General features: G+C 39.3%; 1 protein-coding gene across 1 annotated transcript in view; it reads right to left on the minus strand.

Annotated features, from left to right (window-relative positions):
- Positions 1–949: 949 nt before the first annotated feature.
- Positions 950–25,382, minus strand: part of ITGA8 (integrin subunit alpha 8) — a gene marked incomplete at both ends in the record, with an annotated part of 98,297 nt that continues 73,864 nt past the window's right edge. Inside the window, 5 exons of the mRNA XM_079538392.1 lie at positions 950–1,036; positions 2,232–2,354; positions 8,954–9,055; positions 20,595–20,708; positions 23,750–23,875. Of these exons, the coding sequence (XP_079394518.1) occupies positions 950–1,036; positions 2,232–2,354; positions 8,954–9,055; positions 20,595–20,708; positions 23,750–23,875 (552 nt within the window). The remainder of the gene's footprint in view (positions 1,037–2,231; positions 2,355–8,953; positions 9,056–20,594; positions 20,709–23,749; positions 23,876–25,382) is intronic.

Here is a 25,382-nt window from a genome sequence, read left to right on the forward strand (position 1 = left end):
ATCCTAGCTTCAAATTCCCAAGTCCTTTTTGTATCACCCCAGACGCATGTCTGTAGTAATTTAAATCAGCAATTTAAATCACTAAGAGCTGCATAGGCAACCACCAGCAATGGGGTGAGAAGGTAACTCATCTACTGCATTATAATGCCTTTGGATTTTGTTACCTGGGTGTGATACTCTCAGCTCTGGACTGAGATACAATACATGCTTAGCATATGATTTATCTTGCAAAATATTGCATAAATCCTCTGTTTTGCCAAACACCTTGTAGCCGAGAAAGATGTGCTCAGTGTGTACAATTGGTTTGCTTTTCTATTTACATGTAAAGCAAGTGCATGACTTCTGTATATTGACTTTATTTCTCTTAAAATGTAAGTTGATTATTATATCAGATACTTATTCTGAAAAGGTGGAAAAATAAATAATTGTGCTCCATCTATAAAGTTCTTCTTAGACTACCTTTGTTTTTCAGAAGTACTTCCACAGTACTGATTTATTGCTTGTCTCCCTGAGTCATAATGTCATAAACGTTCTTAGGGAGGTGTCAAAGGTATTCTGCATGATACAGTAGTGTTCAGAAACTCTATCCTGTTCCATCTTCCAGACAGTACAGCAATGCAGGCATTTTCTCCTTGGGAGTTTTGGGCTTGTTCTGGAAGCACCTCAGTATACCACATGTGTTCAAAAGCATCTGCTAAAATGTAGACTGATCAAAATATAGAATAAACATTCTGTTCAATGGCAAGCATGTCCTTAAGGCAGTATAAATTTTCTTTCTTTGGCAAGGATGGCCATCATGTGGCGTATTCTCAGAACGTAGCATAGATCAGATTATGATGCCATTTCGCTTGCAGGTACAAAAGAAGATCGGTGGAAGGAAACCTTCAGTTAATTCTCACTATGTTCTAGTCTCAGGCAGGATTCTGACTGGATCTGTCACTCTCTTCCTCTATGCATCAGTAGTCTTGTTATTTGTCAGCTGTTCTCTGTCTGCCATGTCATCTTGAGGAGGTCTTGCTCTGTCAAAGAAGCCGCACTGTAGAAAACAATCAACAGAAACAAAGGCATCATGATAAGACAACCACAGGATGTCTTGACTTCACTCAATTGATCTGAAAGGTGGGATACAGTTTATGATGGCCTGATAGACTGTGAAATGTTTTTTCTGTTTGCTGGTTTTTCTCTATTCAAATCATTGCCTATGAAAAAAAATCGAAGTTTTAGGTGCAAGGCACTGAGTTCCAAAGTATAGCTTTAAAAATTCAAATAGTATGAAAGCTATCTTTGCAGATGATGTGAGTGCTTGTTGAATGCTGATACTGACTCTAATGAGGAAACTGTCAATTTCTCTTCTATAAGATGTATAAGACACTCATTCAGAAAATATTAGGATGACAAAATAAGAATGAAGTATGCGTTGGAAAATGTGTACAGGACAGTGTTGTGACTAAGACTAAAGATCAGTAAAGATGAGATTTCTGTCAACTAACTTTAAATGCCTAAAAGTCATTTTTTGGTTGAAACTAATTACATAGACCTCACAAAAGGTCAAAGGAAAATACTACCAAGAGCTAACACCTCTCATCATCCTCCCATGGTTTAGAGATTCTTTGTTGTTGAACTGCAAAGGGAACTGGGATAGCTAGAATTGGCTGAACACCTAATCCACCTTTAGGCAGCTAAAAACAGAAGAGCCATATCCTATCATACAAAATTATTTTCTTCTTTAAAGAGGAACTGTAAGGATGACAAAAAGCCAGACTCGTTCCCTGTAATGTAGCAGTTCCAAACTTGTCTTGAAACTTGCAAAGAGAATGTAGCAACCAACACACTAATATAAAATGAAATCTAAAAATTAATTGTCAAAACTGGGAGCATTGTTAGACGCTAACAAAAACTGGAAATTCCTGAAGTATTCAGAGAGAACAAAAGTTAGAGTCACTTCTTTCTGAACCTAAACATCCTGAAAAAGAGTCTCATAGGTCTTGGGAAACAGAGCCAAACTCTTTAGTATACCCATTTATAACCACACTGTAATAATAAGGGAGGACTTTGAAAATAAGTTCCCTACACAAAGGTCAGTGACACTCGCATGTCAGAAATGCCAAAACAAAGAAGACACATGTCTATTGTTGCTTTTCCTCCAAACTTACAGCCTCTTTTTTTCCTCATCTGTTAGTATCTTCCAGTATTTTTTTTAAGACAACAGTAGTAGTAATAATGCAACATACCTTCCATAAAGCAAGGGTCAATACCGCTAGTACCAGTAGACCAAGCATTATTGCTAGTATTATAACCCACAAAGGAATGACAAAGGAGACATTTGGAGTGGACCAAATGACAGATGTTCTGATCTGGAATGAAAAGAATACATTAAGTGAATAAAAAATAAGGAAAATAAGGAAAATAACAAGGAAAATAATAAGGAAAGCAAATCTGATAGTAGAATACAGAGGTTATAAACTTTCACTTCAATACCGTTTTTCAGATTAGAAACACACATTTCTTGGAATTTTCCAATAGTGGCTTCATTTACTGCAAGTTTCTTTTCCCTAGTTCATGATAATTATTAGAAATGGGATTTGCACATATACAAAAGTACTTGCCATCTCAGATGTAAGAATCATTTTTCCTTAGTACAATGTAGGAAAAAAAACCCACCTTTTTTTGTAGTTCAAGCAGCGAAATTCTATTCAGGTTCATGCTGGTATAGCCTACACCAGTATAACTTACTTATATAGAAAAATATTCAGAAACAATGGTTGACTACAGCCCAAACTCTTTATTCAAACCACAACAGATACCAGCTTTTAAAATTTCTGCTGACAGTTCAGAATACATTTGCTGTGATTTGCGTTTTAGCTAAGCAGTCCAAAAATGAAACCCAAGCAGAAGGCTTGTGATACAGCCTAATGCCCATGATGCTACACCCCTTAAAAGAAAGTGAGAGTCTGTTACGTACAAAGGAGGTAAGCATAAAACACTCTGTCCCATTGTCTGAGGCTCTAGAAAGCCGCAGATGTGTATAACATGACTTATGGAAGGTTTTAGTTGAGTCAGCTTCTCTCTCCAGAGCTTCATCTTGAGAAAGAGCAATAATAAACCTTCTGTATTTCTACTTCTGTGTCATCCATATAAGTAACCTCCTCCTTGATCTCCCCTCTATACACTGTAGCAAATGTATTCTATGCTCTCAGACTGCTGGGAAGGCTCCTCATCAATCTCATTTAATATTTACTCTCTCTCCACTGTTCTTAAGCGGGAAGGAATGAATCTGAGCTTTCCTTATCTCCTTCAGCCACAGTTATGTCCCTTAAGGTTTGTCTTTTTTTGTGTGTGCGTGTGTCAAAATGTCTCCTTAATTGCTAGGCTCGGAAGTTATTTCTCCCCGGGGCTTTCAGCTGGACCTCTCTCATTTACTTTTAAAACAGAGTAAGTATGTGGCAGATGGAAGTTATTTTGTTCTCCATGACAAGATGACAAGTTTCCTTCGCAAACTGATTACACAAACTCTCAAACTATCTTGCTCTTTAATGCTGGAGGTACAGATAGGAAATCTGAACCTCTTAATAAGTTTCTTGACCATTGTCTACTCTCTGATCTGCTCTCATTGCAAATTCTACTTGTTTTTTGGCTGTTAACTCATGGGCTAGTACACCTTAAATTTAGCAGAACTCCAGGCTGATTCATGAAACAGCACGCTAAGTCTGAAAAACTGAACTCTGTAGTCCCGTTCACAATTAATTCAATTTCCGTATCTCTATAATTTTTTCTCCTCAAAGATGGCAAATTACAGCCTTTCTGCAACTCTCTCTCTCTTCCTCACGATCTGCCCTAGACTTCCCTTTCTGCAAGAACCAGCAGATCTTTGTCCTAGCTACCATCATGCTTAACTGGAAGATGCTTCCACACACTTCATCTGTGCTGCCAGCTATCCCTTCTCTGACACAGTGCTTGCAAAAATGGCAGTCTGTTAAGTACTCCTGACGCATTTATTTTTTTATAGCATCTCTCGCTGTTACAGGACACAGTTGAAATTAAGAACAAAGTTTCTATGTGGGATAACAATTACCTTCTACCCAAGCTTACACTGAGGGTTACACTGGAATTCTTGAGAGACTGCCCAGCCCTCACAGTGACAGCATTCCAACACTGACTGGTAGCATGAAGTGCTTGATGTGCTTGTTTGGCTGGTCACACAATCATATAATCCTAACAAATACATTCACATAAAACCTAACAAATACTTCTATTAGAGCAGCTGCAAATAGTAATTACTCTACAACACTTAATTTTTAGTCAAGCAAAAAAGAAAGAATATGCAAAGAATAAGTATTAGTTCTCCAATTAAAGCAAGATAAACTCATTGCAAGGCAAACAAAGAATATGAAAAGCCACCCCTGGCTCCCGGCAAATATCTTGTGTGAGTCACCATGTCACTGCAAGGATACTACTTTGGGAAGCTTCTTAAGCACTGCAGAGCTCTGTGGGCTCTCTGTATCACTGTGTTCAGCAATAGCAATACTTATTTCAAATGGACAAAGTACTTCTGAATGGCTTTCCTTGTGTCTCAGATTGGAACTGTATCTGGTGTTAAAACACAAGGGCAGAAAAAATGAGAAAAAGGGCATCGGAACTGTCTGCAGAGACTCCTTCCAGAGAAAAGCCTGTTGAGGAAAAAGATGAATTTAAGTAAAAGGCTCATCTGGCCAAGGACATCAGAAGGATGCAGACGTGGTGGGCTGCACGAAGCCTGTAGCAAGCAGTGAGCTCAGATGTCCAACAAAGGAAGCATCTCCCTTTTACTGCTTGAAGATCCTCATGCACGCTGCTCTGAGGCAAACCTTGAAGACCTGGTCGCATATAGCACAAGGGCAGTGGATCTCACTAGGCTTTGGCTAAAGATGATGGGCAGTGCATGGAACTACAGAAACCAATGTAGCTGTTCTGTAATTCCTCTCAGGCACTATTTCCCAGATATTTGCTGCACTTGTCTACTGCATTTTCTTTCCTTTCAGGCTGCAGAAATAAGAAGGCAACCTGGCTCTGCTTGTGATGCCTCTTAGAACACATGTCAGCACAGAGCCAGATGGGAACATCAGGGCCTTTCTGAAGATGCACTGTACAGTGATGTGGCAGTACATGGCCTTGCCTGCTCTGCATGTGCTCATAGCCCTCTCCCCTACCCCCATCTTAGGTTTCTGAGAGCCAGCAAATGGCCGTGTGAAGCACTTGAGATTTATTTGGTGAGCAGAGGATTGTATACAGCACCAGACTCACTCCTGTATGTGCACTGACAGCAGGATTAATGCTCTGGGCTGCCTCCTTTTAGACTCATACAAAGACTTGTGGAGCTGTGGACACAGCTCCTGGTCAACAGCTTGACACCACAAGTCCTGAACACCCACAGGACTGAAACAGAAGGGAAGACAGAAACAAAGCATCCCATCAGCTATGCCTGCCCTGGTTCACCATACCCAAGAAGACAGACCCTCCTCAAACAGATGCTGTCCACAATGCTCTTCCATATGATTTTGATTTAAGATCAGTCTGCATTGTTCAGCTTGGATTTCTGTTGTTCTCCATGTGGTAGGTTTAGTGCTGCAGGATCAGAGCCAGGGAATGTTTTGGGAAAGATTTATCTGTTTTCATCTAAGGTGGCCAACATGAAGTAGAATTCTTGCACGTGCTTCATGCTGGCACTGCCCTTCAGATTCATTTTAGCTTCTTTCTCAGTTCAGAGCAAGAAGACTTCTTTATGTTGCCTCTTTAAAAAAAAAATCCTTTTTTAAATTAATGTGCCACATTTACGCACATTCTAACTAATAATATATACATATTTTTTTCCATTGGTTTTTATATTGTTTTGACATTGCCCCTGACTTTGGTGCTATTTCACATAATTCCAAGATTGTCTCCAGTGGACAGCAGGGAGGGAAGGTGGTGGTGTCCATAGGTAGGTCCTTCCTGCACAGGTGGGAGTTGGGTTCTACTGCTGGGAACACCCAGCACCAGTGCAGTGCCTGTCTGTGAGCTCTGCACAAAGCTTTTTACACTCCTGTCCTTTGAAAGATGCACTTTAAAAATAATATTGTATCTGTATTTTTGTCTGCTACAGAAAAGTCGCAAAAGAAACAGTAAGTAAATTAAATACTCTAATACCAGGATTTTTTACTGGAGTTGTTGATCTTTCTTTAATCTTCAGTCATTTTGCTTAAAGACAAAGGAACAGTAACTCTTTAGCACTCCTATGTGCTCCCATCCAACTTTAGCAGAATTACATTCCTGCATGCTCTGAAAAAATGCTCAAAAACAGAATGTAAAAGCTTCTTCGAGCTTGGAATTATAATTGCTATAGACATTGATGTTGACTCTTTACAAATATTTGTACACATACACTTTGTAGGGCACAAAAGCACATTTAAAATGAAAGTACTCATAAGAGTAGAACAGCTAAAAAAAGAGTTATAAGCCTGAGTGGAGCCAATTTCTGTGCACAGTAGGACACTGGTCAAACAATTTATACTAAAGGCTTTCCCTCTGACGATCCTACCAAACATCTGAGGTAAACCATAGTATCTTAATAAATTCCAAAACTGGCTCAAGAATCAGAAACAAAAATGGAAATTGAAATTCTGTTTATTCTAACTCTGTACTTTGTATGATGAAAGGTATTATTTCACCTTCCACAAGAAATTAATCAAGTATTACAGTCTTGTTACTGTAATAATGTCTCTAAGGAAAAGTGACATTTTGTCTTGATACATCAGCTAGCAAGGAAATCCAACGAGTTGCACAATAAGGAATTGTAATTCCAAGCCTATCAAAATTAACAAACACTTTTATTGACTCTACTGAATTTTGATTTAAGCTCCACTAAGTTTCCAGCTATTTTCTGTTCAAAGCCATTTTCACTCTAATTTTTTTACTGTGAAAGATTCCATGGTGATGAAAATAAAGGCCTCAGGGCTACAAATACATAAGTGCATGTCATTACTGATGTGCATGCAAAATATTTATTGCATTAAAATTAAAGACATTATCATCCTGTATCACTGGAACTCAGTACTGTATGAGCTAAATGAAAGACATGTGCTCTGTTCTTATACAATACATTATCTTAACTACATAAACCACAAGGTGTTAGCTGGTTCTTAAGTACATACCGTTGATAATTGATTTTAAAATATTAAAATCTTTATTCCGTTTCCTACCTTGCATTTTCTGAGAATGAAAACAACCCATGAACTTCCAAAGAAATAGTTGGAAACTTTTAAAACACAGCCGCTGACCTTTTCCAGAAGAAGCAAAAATATAGAGCATTGCCCAACTTCTTGGAAGTGGAACATCAAAAGAGCTTGTGCATATAACACATCGAGCTGTAGAGCTGGCAAAAATCAACTGCCATGTCCAGATATGAAACAACATAAAAGCACTATCATTTTTCAACATTTTACAGCTGCCATTACAGGCATTTTGCTGTAAATCATCTGCATCAAATAGCAAGCATTATTCTGCTGGAGTAAAAGAATAAAATGCTTATCTGATCATTGGTAGATCATCTGACACTTGCTGAGAACAGCAGGCTATCACCTGGGGTATAGCACTTCAGTCCAGATGAAGGCACCACTATCAAGAGAGCTCTGCACAACATGTGTTTCTGTTACGGAACACATGCTTCAAGAAAATAAAAGACCCTGAATATATCTGTCAGCTTGGCGCCTTTGAAACTTTTTGGGTGAATACAGCATTAAGTCTCCAGTCTCTCTGATGAAATCATGGCTCTCTCGGTGTGAGAGGCTGAAGTTCTGTCACTGAGCCTATAAGACAAAGATTTAAACTTGTGTCTTCCCAAATATCAACCAGCCATTAGATCCATGCATGCTCAACTCTGAACATTATAGCTTGCATCCTCTACAATATATTCAGTGTAAACTTTAAAGTGTATTATGCTATTATGCTGGTTTTAAAGATGAGAAAACATCCTGTTCCCTTCTGCTATATCTCATCAGGCCATTATGATGTGTACGTATCAGGATTTAACCTGGAGAAGTTTGAGCTGAGATCACCACATAAAGATCTGTGAACAATAAGTCTTTATAAAAATGAGAATAATAAGCCTCCACATTTCACATGACTCATACTAGAATCAAATTTTGCACTCGTATTTTACTCACTTCCATCAATAAAGCAAAAAAAGACTAAATTTTATCCATGATATTAGACACCAGAATAATAATCTCCTTTTAAGTTGCTCCCCATGTTCAGTGCATTGACAATGGGAAACAAATCAAGTGTATACTTCCAGCATTCATTTTGTTCATATAACAACCCACAGCCATACTAATTTCACTCTGCAAAGAAGGCAAGTTTAGTTGATATTCAACTAAAGGGTCTGTAGGGATTACCAGGTAATTTCATACCCTGTACCTGATGCTCTGTGAGGTGGCAAAACCTAGCATGGCAAGCAGACCCTTCTGAAAATAAGGGTCTCAAGGAAGTTTAATATAAATAAACGTTGCCAGAGACAACCGGTAAGCTTGTGTAAGGGGACTGCTGACTAGAAGGAGATCTCTGACTGTGGGAGAAAGAACATTTTGTACCTTTCACAAAAAATTTCCTCCAGAATTGTTTTACTCCAGACCAGGTAATTAGATAGTCACTTTCACAGTTTTGTTGTTTTCTCCTGGGTGAAAAATCCATCCAGATTGCAATAACACAGTCCACACACGAATGCAGCAGGCAATTATTTTAAAATGGAATCAGTATCACATACCAGCAACTTCCACAGCAAGCAGTAAACATATTTCCTTTAGGTATTATTTCAGGAATTTACACTAGAAACACAGGAAAGACTGATCTCAATATTTTCACCTATAAAAACTTTCGCAGCTGAGAGCAGAATGACCAAATAAATGTGCTTCACACAAGGGTATCATTTTCAGTTACTTACTGCTGTGCTTCCCTCTGGGAGCTTCGCTGGCTGCACTTTATAGGGCATGTTCTTAACTTTGAAGGACACATTGGAAGAAAGAGTATAGGGATCATTTTTCCTCTGAAATTAAATAAATAGAAGAAATTATTAAAAACCATATCTGAACCCCAAAGCATGACGAGAAATAAGCAGATAAGAATTGATTTCCTAAAGCAAAGATAGTTTCTTTTAGTAAAGGGTCCCAGGTTCCTGTGTGCATCCACAAGTTTCAGGATAATGCTGAAATACAGAATGCACATTCAAAGTGGGTACAAAGGGTTAGACATGCAGAACAGCACGTGCAGTTATTCCTCATATTTCTCCCTGCAACATAGGACTGATGAGCTTGAAGCAGAGGGAGATTTATGGTGTGCCTATGTTTTAAAATCTTTCCTCTGCTCAGGAAGGCCATCTAGGACCAGAAGTATCTTGAGAAAATGTCCAGGCCCACATTGAGACCAGGCTGGAAAGGCTCCTTGTTGGCATCAAAGGTACAGCTCTGCACTCCCATCACAGAACAACAATAGGAACCAACATCTTTGCACTTCACTTACAGTGTGATTGATTTCCTACTGCAGTACTGTTCAAAAACACCAGAACAACCCACCTTGCTTTTTTACTACACCATGCAGGTGCAACATCAACGTTTAGTTGTTACTGCTTAACAGGCTGCCTAATAAATTTTTTTACACAGCTCTCATTAAGCACTTCAGTGTAGCTAAAGATGCTCAGACTAAACAAACTGTAGCTGTCTGTTCTTTGTATATTTCATTTAGATTTGTTTGCATTTATTAGATATTAGATTACATATTAGAGTAGGCTAGGCTAGGCTAGATTAGATTAGGCAGCATCTTCTGCTGTTTAGAACGATTGAAAGTTGTTATATCACACAGCTCATGCTGAGACTTTCAATTAGTCCTGTCTCCTCATCTGCCAGCCAGACAGGCACTGACAGCCTCCACCCAACTGTTTGCCTCACAGTGCAGTACTGCCCGTGACAACGACCTCCCACCCTGTGCAAACTTCTCAACATGGTAGCTAAGTGCAAAAATCTCTACTGTTAGGAACCAGTGTAAAACCTGACACACGAAGGCTCCTGTGCCTTACAAGAATCTTACTGATTGCAACATTTACTCTAGGGAATACAAATATTTTCCACACAAATACTTGGAATCCTTTCGAGCTCTTGGCACCATCAGTATCTAATTGGAATTGATTTTGAAGGCTAGGTATACCATCTATCAAGTTAATCTTCCAGAACTCTTTGAAGTCTTTCATTTTCACTGGATGCCACATGGTTATAAAGCAAAGATCTTGCAGCGTGTCTACCTCCTTTCTTGTTTTTATCCCAAGGAAGGATGCCTGATGGGTTACCATGCTCCTCTGGAAGCCAAGGAACCTGTTTCACATTCCATCTCCGCAGCTGATTGTTCTGGGTGACACTGCATGCAACTCATCATTCATATCTCATGCAAAGTTGGGGTAATGATAAAAATTTCCAGTATAAGTACTACAATTTGCTCTGAAGAGAATTAAATAAGGACTTGGAGTCATAATTATCATTATATTCCTTTACATTACATTCCTTGAGGTAAAAAATTAATCATATATAAGAATATTTTGGAAGTACTTAATCATTCTTGCTACCTGCCTCAATCTTTATGAAACATCAGAATTAAACACAGTATTCCAATACTGATTTATGGAAAGACAGAGCCTTGTTGGTAAAGTAATCCCTTGTTTTGGCAGCAGCTACTTACAGAGTACATTGAGTAATGGGATGAATTTTAAATTACCCCAGTAACCTGAGCCAAGTGTAAATTCTACCTTATCCATTTTGCAAAGTTCAGTTGCCTCTTATGCCCCTTATAATCTTTGTGCACTTAGAAAATTTCTCCCATCTTCAAGGCAGACTAATGTGGAAATACTGAAAGCCATTTATCATCTTCTCAAGTCAGATTTGTTATTTAATAACTAATGAAACCTGCAGTATTTCCCATTTTTTAATATTTCCTGTGATATTTTTTCTGCACACTGTAAAGTGCATTATCGCTTTATAAATCATTAAATTCATTCTAACCATCACACTTACTAGTTTTTTTTTTTTTTTTTTAATTGACTGCATTCATACTCACTGTATTTGGAATGACCCTGTCATTTCCTAAATCACCTTCTGCAAAACTCTCTCCCACCTTATATTTTTGGCACATTTAGGAGTTCTGTTCCACTGACAAGACTTCGCTCCTTCCTGATTATCCAAAATCTTTTCCTCCCTCCTAAGTGTTGTTTTCCTCTGAAATTTCCTGTTGCATCAAAAGATTCAAAACCTTTCCATTTAAGAAAGGTTTCTCTCTTTTCAGCTGTTTTATGGAACAAAGATTGAGACAAAAAGATTCCATGGTTTACTCTTTTCTTCACTGAATAAGAATGATATCTTTGTAAACACGACAAGAAATAACCTACATCTGGAAGATGGCTTGGGTGAAGGTGGATGGTCATGCCCAAACTCAATTTTCCCAGAATTGCCGATGTCGGAAGACACCTCTGGAGATCATCTAGTCCAAGAACATGCTCAGAGCTGGGTCAATGAACAGGATGCCCAGGGCCATGCTAGCTGGATTTTGAATATCTCCAAGAATGGAAACTCCAAAAACTAAAAGCAACCTGTTTCAGTGGTTTTTGTTTGTTTGTTTGTTTTTGTTTCAGTTTTTTTTTTTTTTTCCTCTTTTCTCCTCCTCTTCCACAGAGCACTTTGGTATTCCCAACTCAGCCTCTACCCCAGGTCAACTGGCTGCTTTCACTTCTTGCATATGTCCTTTTTACCCCTGAGTTTTACCAGGAACTCCTTGTTCTCCCATACAGAGCTACTGCTACCTTTGCTTGATTACTTAGGATGGACTGTTCATGAGCTTGAAGGAGATAATGCTTGAGAATCAACTCACTCCCCTGGAGAAGAGTTCTCCAGGATCATCCCCCTTGCAGTTCTTCCAAGCAGATACCTGAAAAGGCTGAAGCCTTTTCTCCTGAGGTCCAGGGCTGTAATTCTGGTATTTGTCTTGTCCTTCCTGTTTTGTTTTTAGACAAAAACCTTGCGTTCAAATATATGACCATTTGTTAGTGACAGTAAGCCAGCATATTTATTATCTTCTGGAATTCATTTGCCTGTACATTAATTTTGTTATTTCAAAATTATGAGAGCAGCTGAACATATATTACCAAACATTCAACCTCTCCTTTGAGCTTATATTAGGAATGAGCAATAGGAAGAAAATTGCCTTAAGAGACCACATAGGAGAAGCCAAAATCAGCTCTTTAATACAGATGGCACCTAATGGAAGGAACTATATCTTCTATCATCAATGCTTGAAATAAAAAATAAGCTGACATAATATTAGGCTTAGAAAACAAACAACTATTGTAAACTTTCATGGTGCTTAAAATCTATGAAATGGTCTTCAGAAAAATAATGTTTTCTTCACCACATTCCTTATTTTCCACTTTCAGACTCAAGGCATTCTCCAACTTCTATATGAGATTCCAAGCGTTGGACTCTTCCACAAAACCCCAGCGTGTTTCTGTAGATGTACAATTATTTGTGTTCACAAATTCAGAACTCCTTCTGCCTGAAAAAAGCCTCATGTTTTCAGTTCTAAGCAATTCATATTAAGCAGGATTCTGGCTATGATTTATAAAAATAATCTGTAGTGGAGAGGGCAGGAAATATTAGCGTATTAAAGAAGTATATATTAGGCAGACAGATTGATTGGCTAAGGTACAGAGAAGGAATTAACTCCTGAAATATCCTACAGAGAAAGGCAAAACCCCTAGGAAAACAAATTCTTTCACCTACTACACATGGCTTATTTCATTTTCTGCTTATATCAGCAATAAGAACATCAGAGGCAGAGGAGGATACTTTGTGATTTAGTGATTTAGCTTGGCTGGGGTTAACAACCATGGGTTGTGCCCACTTCTATCAAGTGTTCTCAACCCATCATTAGGCTCTTGGAAATGCTGCACATCTCCATTACTTTATAGGAATGGGGAATATAAAAGAGTATTTTCTTGTGTTCGCAGAATTCTTTGCTTGTGGCAAAGAGCTTTAAAATGATGACTGTGGTCAGCATCAGCTGGGAATAGGATTTTGCTTGTACCAACACCTTGGAGACAGGCAGCTTGCAGTTGTGTTTATAATTCTCAAGTCATTTGAGAGAAACAGCATTTCTTTATGCATATAATTGAGCATATAATTTTAGCATATAATTTTTTAAACAGTGTATATTTAAATATTCAGTGCTTACTGGAAGAAGCAGGACTTGTGGTTTGCAATTCAATTGAGGGCTCCATTATGGCTCAGAGAAAAGGAAAGAAGGAATTTCGTCTTAGAGGATATCAGTGCCTTAATGATCAGCAGGAGGAAGCCCAGCCCTGGCTACATCAGCCTTCTGAAGTTCCCGTGGTGGCCAAACAACTGAGCCTGCCCTGCGCATGTGGCTGACACAGCTATTTGTCCAGACCCTGGCTAGGTGGTGGAACACAGCCATTCCCTGGGCTGCCTGGGTGGCAGATCCCTGCTGCTGCATTTGCTAACGCTTCTCTCTTTCCACACACTTCTGTTTTATAAACAGTTTCAACTGAAGCCTTTGTTTTCTTTAATAGTTGTGAGACACAAGAAGCAGCCAGAAATGAAGGAAAGCATTCTCCAAAAATATTGAATGAAGTATCTCCCTAGATACTACTGAGATGAACAGAAATAGCACAGGGAGTGCTGGAAACACTTGGACAACTCAGAAGAAAGTTCTCCCAGTTCTGGCAGAAAGCTGGCAGTTTCTGCAGGAAGCTCAAGCAAGCGCCTGAGCTCTCCTGACATCTTTAAGGAACACTGAGGCATCTTTGTCATAGGGCAGATGGACATGCAAAGGGTGAAGGGTAGCTAGACTGAGAGCAGGAGGAATAGAACCTGTAATAGTGTGAGGAAGCCTGACAGCTGATTGCTTTTCTGCAAGTTTGAGGCGTTCAACTACCAGAGATACTCCCCAGAATGACCCTGTTTCACTGTGTCTGTGGAGCACTGTTCAGCTTCTCTGAAATATGGTTTTCTGGTTAGATGCAGCCCAGTGAAGCTGTTCTACCTGAAAAGCAGGCACTGTCTCTACAGCAAGTTGCGGTCAAATTTCCCCCCCAGAGCTGCTATCTCCTGCAGACAGAATTCAGTGCCAGTGCAGCAATATTGGCCCTCCTGATTCATACTTGTTTCCCCCTATGTCCACCGCAGTCTGGCACATTTTAGAGAGGAGACAGTAAGCAATATGGTGTTACCTTTTACATGTATGCTTAGGGAATTTATTAGTTTGCTTTCTTCGACCCACACCTTCAAAAACCTTAACAACTGCCAACAAGGAGTAGCTTACATAAATGGTGAGAGTAGAGGCCATGCAACTGTTTGTTCTTCTATCATATTTAAAAGAATGCATCTATTACTGTGTGCATGGTGAAAAAGTCCTATTTGTACTAAGATGGCAAGCCCATGCTTTTGAAAAAGATAACACTCCTTTGAAGATAGACATAGAGATTTTGGAAAGGGTCCAGAGGAGGGCAACTAAGATGATCAGGGTGCTGGAGCACCTCCCCTATGAGGACAGGCTGAGGGAGTTGGGCTTGTTCAGCCTGGAGAAGAGAAGGCTGCGGGGCAACCTCATTGCAGCCTATCAATACCTGAAGGGAACCTACACCCAGGAGGGGAGTAAACTCTTCAAAAGGGCTGACAATAGCAGGACTAGGGGAAATGGATCCAAGTTGAAGGAGGGAAGATTTAGGTTAGATGTTAGGGGGACATTCTTTACAAGGAGAGTGGTTAGGCTCTGGAACGGGCTGCCCAGGGAGGTTGTGGATGCCCCGTCCTTGGACGTGTTCAAGGCCAGGTTGGACGGGGTCCTGGGCAACCTGATCTAAATGTGTATGTTTGGTGGCCCTGCTAGGCAGGGGGGTTGGAACTACATGATCCTTGAGGTCCCTTCCAACCCGGGTGATTCTGTGATTCTGTGAAGATCAACACCTTCTCATCTCTATCTTTAATCCTTTATACTTGACATACTGTATCCTTTAAATGACATACTATATTATTTAAATGGAGTATTTTAAATTATAATAGAGGCAGCTACTTTCTGTGATTTCAGATCACTTTGAAGTGATTTTAATGGTTATCAGTTTATGATGTTTATTTTTCCATAAACTTAACCTAATGTATACCCTAGCACATCTAGCAAGATCCTTATGTTCTGCTCTTGTTAACTTTCTGACATTATTTTGAATAACAATAAATGAAAACAAAACCAGTCCACACCCAAAAGAACATCCAGCTGGCTTAGCCCAATGCCAAAATCTCTCTTTCTAGCCTTCACCTCAAATAAACAACCAAATCCAGCATAATATGGTATTTTTGGCCACACACTCTTTTCTTTTTTACTTATTTTGTTTTCTGAAATAACAACAATTGTTTGACATAAAGGCAGATTTCTCTGACAACTTCCTCCTTTTGTTATTATTGTATGGGTCCTGAAGGTCACTGCATCAAATTTATGACTTTTAGTCCTCAGTCTGAATGAAACTAATCCAGTTCTATATATGGCCATGGTCTGCCTATGGCAATAGGGACAGACAACCTCCATCAGTTCACCTTAGCTCTGATTTCCAGCCCTCTACAAACACCACATGTGCAACACCAGACAGTTTGCGTGGCCACTCTTCACCGTCTTCTGCATCTGTGTAGTTACACTGACTCCTTGATAGAAAGGCACTGGCTGGAAAAGAGGATGCCTACCACACTAAGAAGAGCTTCTGAATTCACCAGTAATAAAATATGGAGAACCTCAACAAAATTTCTCATTAAGGAAGTGCACGTAATTACAGCATATACTCTAACAGCAACAATAGCTCCAGGTGCCGGTTAGTGCAGCTCAGTTTGTCTTTCTGAGGTGCCTCTCTGTATGCTCAACACTGAGCCCAGGCTTTGGATTCCAGTCTGAGGCCAGACACTTAACAGCATGAGTGTTGCTGCACTCATTGCCTTTATTATGTGAAGCCTATACTTCCATATTTAGGCCTCTAAAAAGAAATGGGAGCAGCGCATGTTCAGAATACTGTAAAGACAAGTGTTTTACAGAGAATACCAAACCATGCTTTGGCTTCTAAAGGAGCACCAGCTTACACAGTGGCTGCCATCTTTTTGTAGCTTTTGAGCTTTCTCTGATTATAACCAGATTTTTTTTCTCTAATACCAATTAAAGCTCATGCAGTCAAGGGTGCCAAACTCAAATATCTGTGTCTCTGCAAAAGCCAACAGTGAAACAATACAATTAACAACAGCAAAAAGAAAATAAACTCAAAGCCTCTTGGGAAACTTGCTGACTCTGTTTTTTTTACACTGCTGCTTCCCCAAGAGCCCCAGAATACTGTTATCACTTGTGAGGAATTTTCAATACAGGCTGAAACAGCAGCTAAGGATGAACTGCCCATAAGGCTGTAAATGTCTGAAGTGCTTGGAGCCTGGAAGCGTGCCTTTAAATCAGAAATACGGTGCATATTCACCATTTAGAAATTCATTTTCCAAACTCCTGGGCATTACATTAAAAAGTATCCACTGGACTTCAAAGAACACTGGTCAGGATCCACTTGGATCTCCTGCTGATGAGTCAGGAATGCCACAATTAGACAAATGGGGACATCATAGTGCCCTAACAACACACAACAAAACTGTTTCTCTTTCGCATGAATCAGGCCACTATTTGCTAGATCAGCAAGTCTGAATCCAAAAGTCAGGGCTTACATTTACAGTCAGGCTTTGAAGTTAATCCAATAAAGGTCTGTGATTCTTCTTGGCCTTTGCACAACGTCTGCCTCTATCTTTGTTGGCTGCTTGGGAAATTCGGTCTGCTTTATTTACTTAAACGTGTCTACTCTTAGCATATCATTTAGCTGCTATTTGCTATAGGAGTTTAGGCTTCAGGGTGAGAGATTACAACTGTCAAGAGGCAAAGGGGTCAGTTGTTGCCAAATAATCTAAGTGGAACAGGAAGGAATCACTCACTACAAGATGGATCTTCTGCGGCAACAAAATACACAGGCTCATCCACAGAGCTTCAATGAGAAACATGGATTATTTCATCTGAGCATTAATTGATTCAAATTCTTACCAGGTTTGCAGTAACATATCTATAAGGAGACATTAGCATGTCTATGAGAAGAAAATGCATACTGACAGTTTGTACTCAGCTTTAAATGAGCACAACAGTTCTTCCAGAGACCAGCCTATATTCACCTGGATTATAACACAGTTGTGGAACGCTGCATGTCACCACCATCCTGCCTTCTTTGGCGTATGAAAATACTGTGCATTAAGTGCATGTACAAAAGCATTTGGGACGCTGCTGTGGAAAGAGCAACTTCTCCTCCAACCTTCTGCACAAAAGCATTAGTGTGGGGTCATTGTGTCCTGGCTCAGCACCACCACATCCTACTTTGTATCTTAATCCTCAATTTGAATCTGCAGATTTCAAACGTGCTCACAGCAGCAGTTTTCTGAGATGTACATCACTTTCCTTCTGGAGTAACTTTGGGAACTAAAAGATTACAGGCTTACCAACAGCAAAGAATGCCCTTTTTAGGAAACTAATTGTGTTCTATCTTCTTTTATGGCGATGGCTGACTAAGTATTAATTTTAAAAGGGGCTTTGAAAAAAGCAACTGTTTTGAGGTGAGTGGGAGGAAGGCAATCAGATCCCACCACACTATTTGCCCTCTCTCTCTCTTCCCAATATATATGTTTGCATGTGAAGCAGGGGTCATGTTATTCTGGCAGCTTTTTAGACATAAATGGAAGGATGCAACAGTTCTCAGGGGGCTGGTTTTTATATGGAAAAAAATCCTGTTGCTGTAAGTGGAGTTTTCTGGGCCTTTATAAGGCCTGTAAGCTACTATCTGAAGGAAACAGCAACGTTTCCTGAGGATATAGATAAAATGCAAAATCCTCACAGCCCATTAAAAAAACAAAACCCAAAACTTGTTTGATAGCAAGGGTATGCAAGGACAGTGCAGCACTGAAAGATGTACCTGTATAGGTGTGTGTCATGGGGTCTCAGCACCCATAGAGACTACAGGCAGGCTCATTCCCATGAGGATGGGGATCCACCTCTGTCTCAAGCTTACTATTTGGAGGGAGATACAGTCATAACAAGCAGGCTCTGTTAAGGGAGAAGATGATGCTAAAGGGATTGCAGCATCCTCCCTGGCACTGCCTCTGTGTTTGCACACAACTGTGTCCCAAAGCACAGCTGTGACCTTTCTTCACCATTCAGATCAAGTCAGTAGAGAAGGGTGTTCTGAATCAACTCCATAAAACATCCTCTTCAGATGACACTTCACTTTCTTGCCCCTGTCCTTACACTGTTAGTACAGTAGCTCTGGTATATAACTTTCAGATGACTAAAACAAAGTAAGATGAGTCTCACTGCTCCTGTAAAACCACACCACTAAATTTCATGCAGTTATCCTCTGCCTGAGACAGAGTTAGGCTTACTAACAAGAAAAAGCTCATATTTAAACTTTTTAAATATTAACTCTTCAGCTTGCATTCTAGAAAAATATTCTGTCCATTAGGAGATACTAAGAAAAGGAGACTGTGCCTATTGTAGCCAGTTTCTGCTAACGTTATACATCCTCTGTCACAACCAAATGTTTAGAGAACCACTCTCTGTTTCTCATTAAATTTGTTTAATCTCTTATAGTTATTTCCTGCTACATACAAAACTGGACTCAGAACACTCAGGAGACTAATTCCCACTGAAATAGCTGTAAATGGCCTAGAAAACCAGGGTCTAGGATCTATGCAAGGGGTTTCATTTACATGTTTTGTTTTTAACAAGACAAAGCTTTCCACCCTCATAAATTTACTTAGATTTCACCTGCAGAATGATGAACAGAAATACCTGATTGTATCCTAAATGTGACAGGTCCAGATTCCAGTACTGTAGCTCACAAATGGAGTTAAGCTTTATCTTTTGTTTGGTAAGATGAAGAAGGTTCACTTGTAATATTACTTGGGCACAGCGGTGATCAGATTTACCACAGATAGTTCTAGCCAAAGATAGTCTCTGCCTATCTGACTGTCTCGAAGTGTTAGGGACAGTGAAGTAGTTGGGCTAAGCTCTTAAATGAATTTAACGGGCTAGCCAGTGCACAAAGGGCCCACTTGCTCTCTGGTTTCTCCAGGGAGACAAGTTGAATGAGGAAAAATTTATCTCTTTTCACACTTCCAGAAAAAGAAAAAATACACTTCAGTAGTGTGAAGAGCTCCACTTACACCTCCTGTTGGAAGCTGAGCATTCTGTTGTTCTGTTAGGGTAAGAGGTACTGTGCAGATAAGCCATTCCTCTCCCCCAGCAACAGAGAATACAGGAAGGCTACTGCACTATTGGTAGAAAGACCAAGATTCTAAATTCCTTGAAGAAGGAAGGCAATAATCTACCAGTTCCATCACAGTAGGATCGCTGTTATTTCCCAATAACAGCAAACTGAAATAAAAACTTCTCAGTGTACTGTCCAGAGCTAAAGATATTCACTCAAACCCAAAGCGCTGATATTCTTATCATTCTCTTAGCACAATGCTTAAAGGTGTTATCTCCAAGAAAAACAAAACTTTCAGAGCACTACAGCAATGAAGATCTGGAAAATTTCACATTTCAAATTGTGATATATATAATGAGATTTTTTTTTATTTTCAAAAACAAGACACAATAATTTTATCGTCTCAATAGCAGAGAGAATTCCCTCTGAAGGACCTTGTAAAAAGACAAATCCATGACAACCGCATTATAGTAAAGTCATGTGGCCAGCTACAAGTTTACAGCTCACATTCCAGCTCCTACAGAGATCTTCCATCTGGAAAGATGTAAAGAATGCAGAGCACCCCAAAGAATCCTAAGAGATGATTAATTTGGGCCAGTCCAGGAAAGTAGAAAGAAAAGCAGTAAAGATACTTAAAAATCATCTTAGAATCATCAGGGAAGATCCAGGAGATGAGTTTGAAAGGGGCTGATAGAAGGTGAAGGGAAAGTAACCAGCATGCACGTGACTTGAACAGGAGCTAGTCAGAAATTACCTTCAAAGGAAGTCAAACTCAGGGTTTTACACTGGGACCGCTTAATTTCATAGTTTAAATTTCTAAACATCTAATTGTACAATTAACAAATGTAAGAGTGGCCTGGTTAGGATGGTATTTTACAGGTTTAGTTCGAAAGATTATCATGGTGGAAAGAGACAATGAAAAATGAAATGCTCACCCATGTCCTAGACTCACAGTAAAAACTCCAAAAGGAGGGAGCTCCAGAAAGAAATCCTTCCCTAGAGGCAGTCAGCCCTTAAATGGGTCTAGGAGAGATGGAGCCAGGCTCCACCCCTTCTGGTCACACAGCTGAATTGCCTTCACCTGAGCTCCTATGGCTGACTCAGCCCTTGCCTCAGGTGATCAATCAGTGGTTCAGGCCATGACTCAGGAGTTCCCATACATTAATCAAATAAAAAATGTAGGGATCTGTGTCTACAGAATGTTTTTTGTTTGCATTACCTGCAGGAAAGTTTCAGCCCATAGCCGGGACCTGATTTTCAGTGCTGCGCTCTTCCCTCTTTCCAGTTGTCCCACACTGCAGGAAATGAGGATACACTTCACATTTGTACAGTTCTGGGTATAAAACAAAGGGAAGACATACTTTTGTTTTCAAGATGAATGAAATTATTTTCAAATGCTCTAAATTATCAAAACAAATGGACTTTTTCTTTAAAAGTTAAGGAATCTGAAACCAGTGATGTAAACTAATACAAATGAGATATGTCATGAGCCACTGTGAGAACATAAACCAAGAGGGAAAGAGGGAAACACCAAGAGGTGTTTGTTCCTTCAATTAATACAATTAACTACTGTAGTTAATGAAAATAAAAGTAATAGCTTTCACCAGTCTAGTCTGCAGAACTCTTAAAATGTCTGGGTACTCATCAGTCTTTTGAAGCATGCATTCTATCTCCACTGATCATTTTGTCATTTCAACATGTATTTTTTCTGTCCTCTCTGCCTGAAGCCTACATTTATGCTCTTAAATCTTTTCCCACTTCCAACTCTTCCAGTTTTCCTACTGATATTTACATTATAGCAGCCAGAATGTTTGCTAAGATTCATTAGTTTCCTTATTTAAAACTCGTGGCCCATGAAATGCTGCTGATGAGCAGTGATTCTGGCTTATACACAGACATGAAGGTGAAAGTAAAGTCAAGTAACTCAAAACCATGTACTCTGTTAAAGTCTGCCAGAAGAATGTCACAAAAAATGCTAAAAGCTGACTGGAAGCCATGGAAGGGAATGAGCAAAGTCCCGTTGGAAACTCCAGAAATTATGGGGTTGTTTGGGGTATAAAGGCAGGTCTCATAGAAAGACAATTATGTTACAGTTTGAAAAAAAAATATGTATTGTTGTACATATAGAAATGAGTTTTACCTGAAAAGTTTTGATTTCATTCCAGAGGAAGGCTATGGTTTTATCTGACTCATTTTTATAACAAAGCAGAGATTCCTCTTCTTATGGATGCTTTTTATCAACTCTCCTGACAGGAAATCTTGAGACCTCAATGGCAAAAGTTATTTCTCACAAGTGTGTTCCTTTGGGGGAGGAAGAATGGCTGCGCTACCAGAGCCCATACTTCAGAAACTGAGATGATGGCAGATGTAATGGACTTGAAAACATCTTTAAGGAATCCTGTATCTTTATGGACAGCTTTCCCCACAAATTCTACCTTATTACAAGAAGCTAAATACTTATGCACCGTTCTCAAAATCTGCCTGAAAATGAAACTGGAACTTGCAACTATTCACTTTTTTTTTTTTTGTTTTTAAATGAGTATTTCAGAGTATCTGTTTATTTGACTTTACATATTTAAACATCCTCCAGCCAGATTTATTTATCTTGCAGGAAGGAGGAGAGCTGTATTCATTAATCATAGTGGCCAAAACAACATATTAACAAAATAAATTATTAGTATGCAAAAATCTACTTTTGGCTGACATTCTAGGGCCGGAACACATTTCTATGTAGTAATGCATTTAGTCCACAGTGATTTTTAGGAACACCGTAACAGAAGAACTAATGGAAGAGTAAACCTAATGTTTAACAAACTGTACAAACAGCAGAAGTTGTTCTCAGAACATTTTTCATTTCTGTGAAAATGTTTTAATGAAAATTAAGATTACTTATAACTTCTGAAGAAATATAAAAGTTTGAACAAAAAATTGCCTTTTGCCAATCAATCATTTTCAACAACAGCATTCACTTTCCATACATATCCTCCATGAGTCAAAATTTTAAAAAATATATATGTTTTAATCTTTAGTAGCCAGTGCTGAGGGCAGAAAGAATTGGGACCAGTTTCCAACAGAATAAATGATACGTTAACTTATTTTTTTTGTCAATCCTGAAAAAGCCTTGCTATATATTCACTGGTAGGCACTGTACCCAATCCCATTCTGATCTGTGCTTATCAAAAGCACATTGCATGGGAGGACTGCTCATCACATGTGCCAATTTTATATTCCTGCATACTCTCAGCCTGCATCAAGCAGCTGAAAAATCTCTGCCTCATATATCAAATTGAGTAATAAGGTGCAGACACAGCGCATACTTACAATGTTGGTTAACCATTAACAGTTGCTACAGTGATTTCTATGTTAGCAGCATATGAGCTTAATCATTGAGGAAGATAACTGATAATTAAGGTATTACTGAAGAATGGATTAAGTGTTTTGTGGTATTGACCAGTACGTCTGAAAGTCCGGGCATTTTTCCTTCAGTCTCAGAGGAATGATGCTTCCCTAGGCATCAGATTGATGAAAGAATTACATAGGCATCAGCAGTGACTACTGTTTCAAATGGGTTCATCAATGCTTTTTGCTTTTAATTACATTATGGTGTTCATTACTTTCATGTTCTTTTTCTTGTTATAAAAATTGCCAAATTAACATTCAGAAGTAGTGTAATTATTGCTTTACTCCAGAACACCCACATCTATGATGTTCTTTTCTTCCTACCAAATTCTAGTGATGTCAAGGAATCCAAATACAAGCTTGCAGTAAGTAGCTTAATAAGAGACTGCATGACATGAAGTAAACTTTGTCCGAGGTTCATAAAAGTAAAAGGAAAGTGCTGACTGCATGAATCCCACCACTGACCTTGAAGTCACCAACTCTGAATGCAGCCTCCAGGCCGAGGGAGCTGATGCCTACAATGCTGAAGTATCCTTGAGATTGGACACAGAATGCAGGAGTGAAAAAACAGAAAATCCATCTGAAAATGCAGCCGTGTAAAAACACTCAGGTACCAGACTGACTAAACAGAACTGTTTTCCTGGACTAGCCGTGATAGAATTTTGCTCTTGCTCATAATTTTAAAGACCTCCACTGCTGATTTGAACATTAAAAATGTGGTGACTTGTCCCATCTGCCTTGCTTGGGGTGCTGGAAGGGAAAGGAGTCTTATCTTTCCATTGTATGCAAATACTTACTGGCAGGGCCCAATATGCCCCAAAGTATTTGTACGTCAGAGCTGTTACTTCACATGAAAACTTTCATTTTAAGCATGAGGTACTTTTAATGAGTCTATAAATAAACTGCAGTCAAACCAACAGCCACTGAGGCTGCACTGCATTTATAGTCCCAGTGTACAGATTTTAGTCAGCTCACCAGTATTCTTGCAGAGTTCCTCCTGTAAGGTTCTGCCATGGCTACCTCCCTTCTCCTGATGTAATGAGAAATTGTGGAATTATATAAAAAAGCAGCAAGTTCAGGAGTGTCCTGTGGAATAGCGAACTACAAAGAGAAAAAGAAGTGAACATTAATGATATATCCATACAATGAATCTAACAGACTGGTTCCCTTCTAAGAGGTTTTTGATTTTGGATTAACATTGTTTTTGCATTTTAACAACACCAATGTGAAAATGTACTGTCTTCATTCAGAGCGCAGCAACATATTGCTTGGCTATAGGGATTGCAGTAGATGACATTTTTTTCACACCGTACTTATTTTTGTTAGACTCTTGGGGCCGGGTTCTGTACTCTAAAAATGGGATAAATTCAAAGCCTTGTCATTAGCTCAAAGCAAAATCCGCCTATTGCAAGATAATGATTTTACCAGCATTACCAGAAAGTAACAGGAAAGAAAGCAAATCCGAATTCTAGCAGCGCAGCTTTTCAGCATTGTTATTTTTTTAATAACAACTTTGTATAATGCAACAGTTTGTTCATTTTTAATCTCATATTAAAATGCATCCTGCTGTGCTTTATCTTCACGGATTTTTGATCTCTGAATGAAAGCTGGTTTTATTGCTGCCAGTTTGCCTTTAATCTGTACACAGAGCATCTGAAGCTTCTTTCAAGAAGCTGGAAACTGAATGTCTGGAAATTCAATCTCTATGGAGGGAAAGGTAAATTCTAGCTTATGAGAATCTGATTGTGTCAAATCACAATAAAGTATAGGTGGAAGTTTGTAATAAGATCTTAAAGGAACTCACCTAAGCATAGCAACACTATTCAGTGGGCGCCCCAAATTAGAAACAGCTACATCAGATCTGTCTTTAGAATCATAGAATGTTTTGGGTTGGAAGAGACCTTTAAAATCATACAATTCCAACCCCCTGCTATTGGCAGGGATACCTCCCACAAAACCAGGTTGCTCAAAGCTTCATTCAGCCTGGCCTTGAATGCTTCTGGGGAGGGCATCCACAACCTCACTGGGCAACCTGTTCCAGGGTCTCACCACCTTCACAGTAAAGAATTTCTTCCTAATAATTAATCTAAATCTACCTTCTTCCAGTTTAAAGCCATTTCAGCTCATCCTGTCCCTACCTGCTCTTATAAAAAGTCCCTCCCCAGCTTTCCTGCAGGCCCCCTTCAAGTATGGGAAGGCAACTGTACTCCAGGGAAGGCACTGTAGCCTCTTCTCCGGGCTGAAGAGTACCAAAACTCTGTCAGCTCTCTCAGCCTTTCTTCAAAGTTCCTTCAACTTTAACCTCTGAGCACAAAATATCTTAAATTCCTAAGGAACATGTTAGCCATACTGTAGCACAGAAGTGAAGCTACAGCTAAAATCCCACAAAACCTTCCAGAGACTAACTCTGTGTTCAGAATATTTGATTAAAATTCTAAGGCAAAGAGGGAACAGTTTTGACATTGAGATCTTCTGTGAGAAGCATCCTTTGCAACAAGGGAACAGTTGAGTAGCTAGTAAATCTCTGTCTCTCTATGTGATATCGTGGGAATTCTCTTTCCAGGATTCTTTCACCAGGATATATAGACTCCTATAACGATGACAAAAA

Source organism: Tetrao urogallus, assembly GCF_951394365.1.
Source record: "Tetrao urogallus genome assembly, chromosome: 7".
NCBI classification, from domain to species: Eukaryota; Metazoa; Chordata; class Aves; order Galliformes; family Phasianidae; genus Tetrao; species Tetrao urogallus.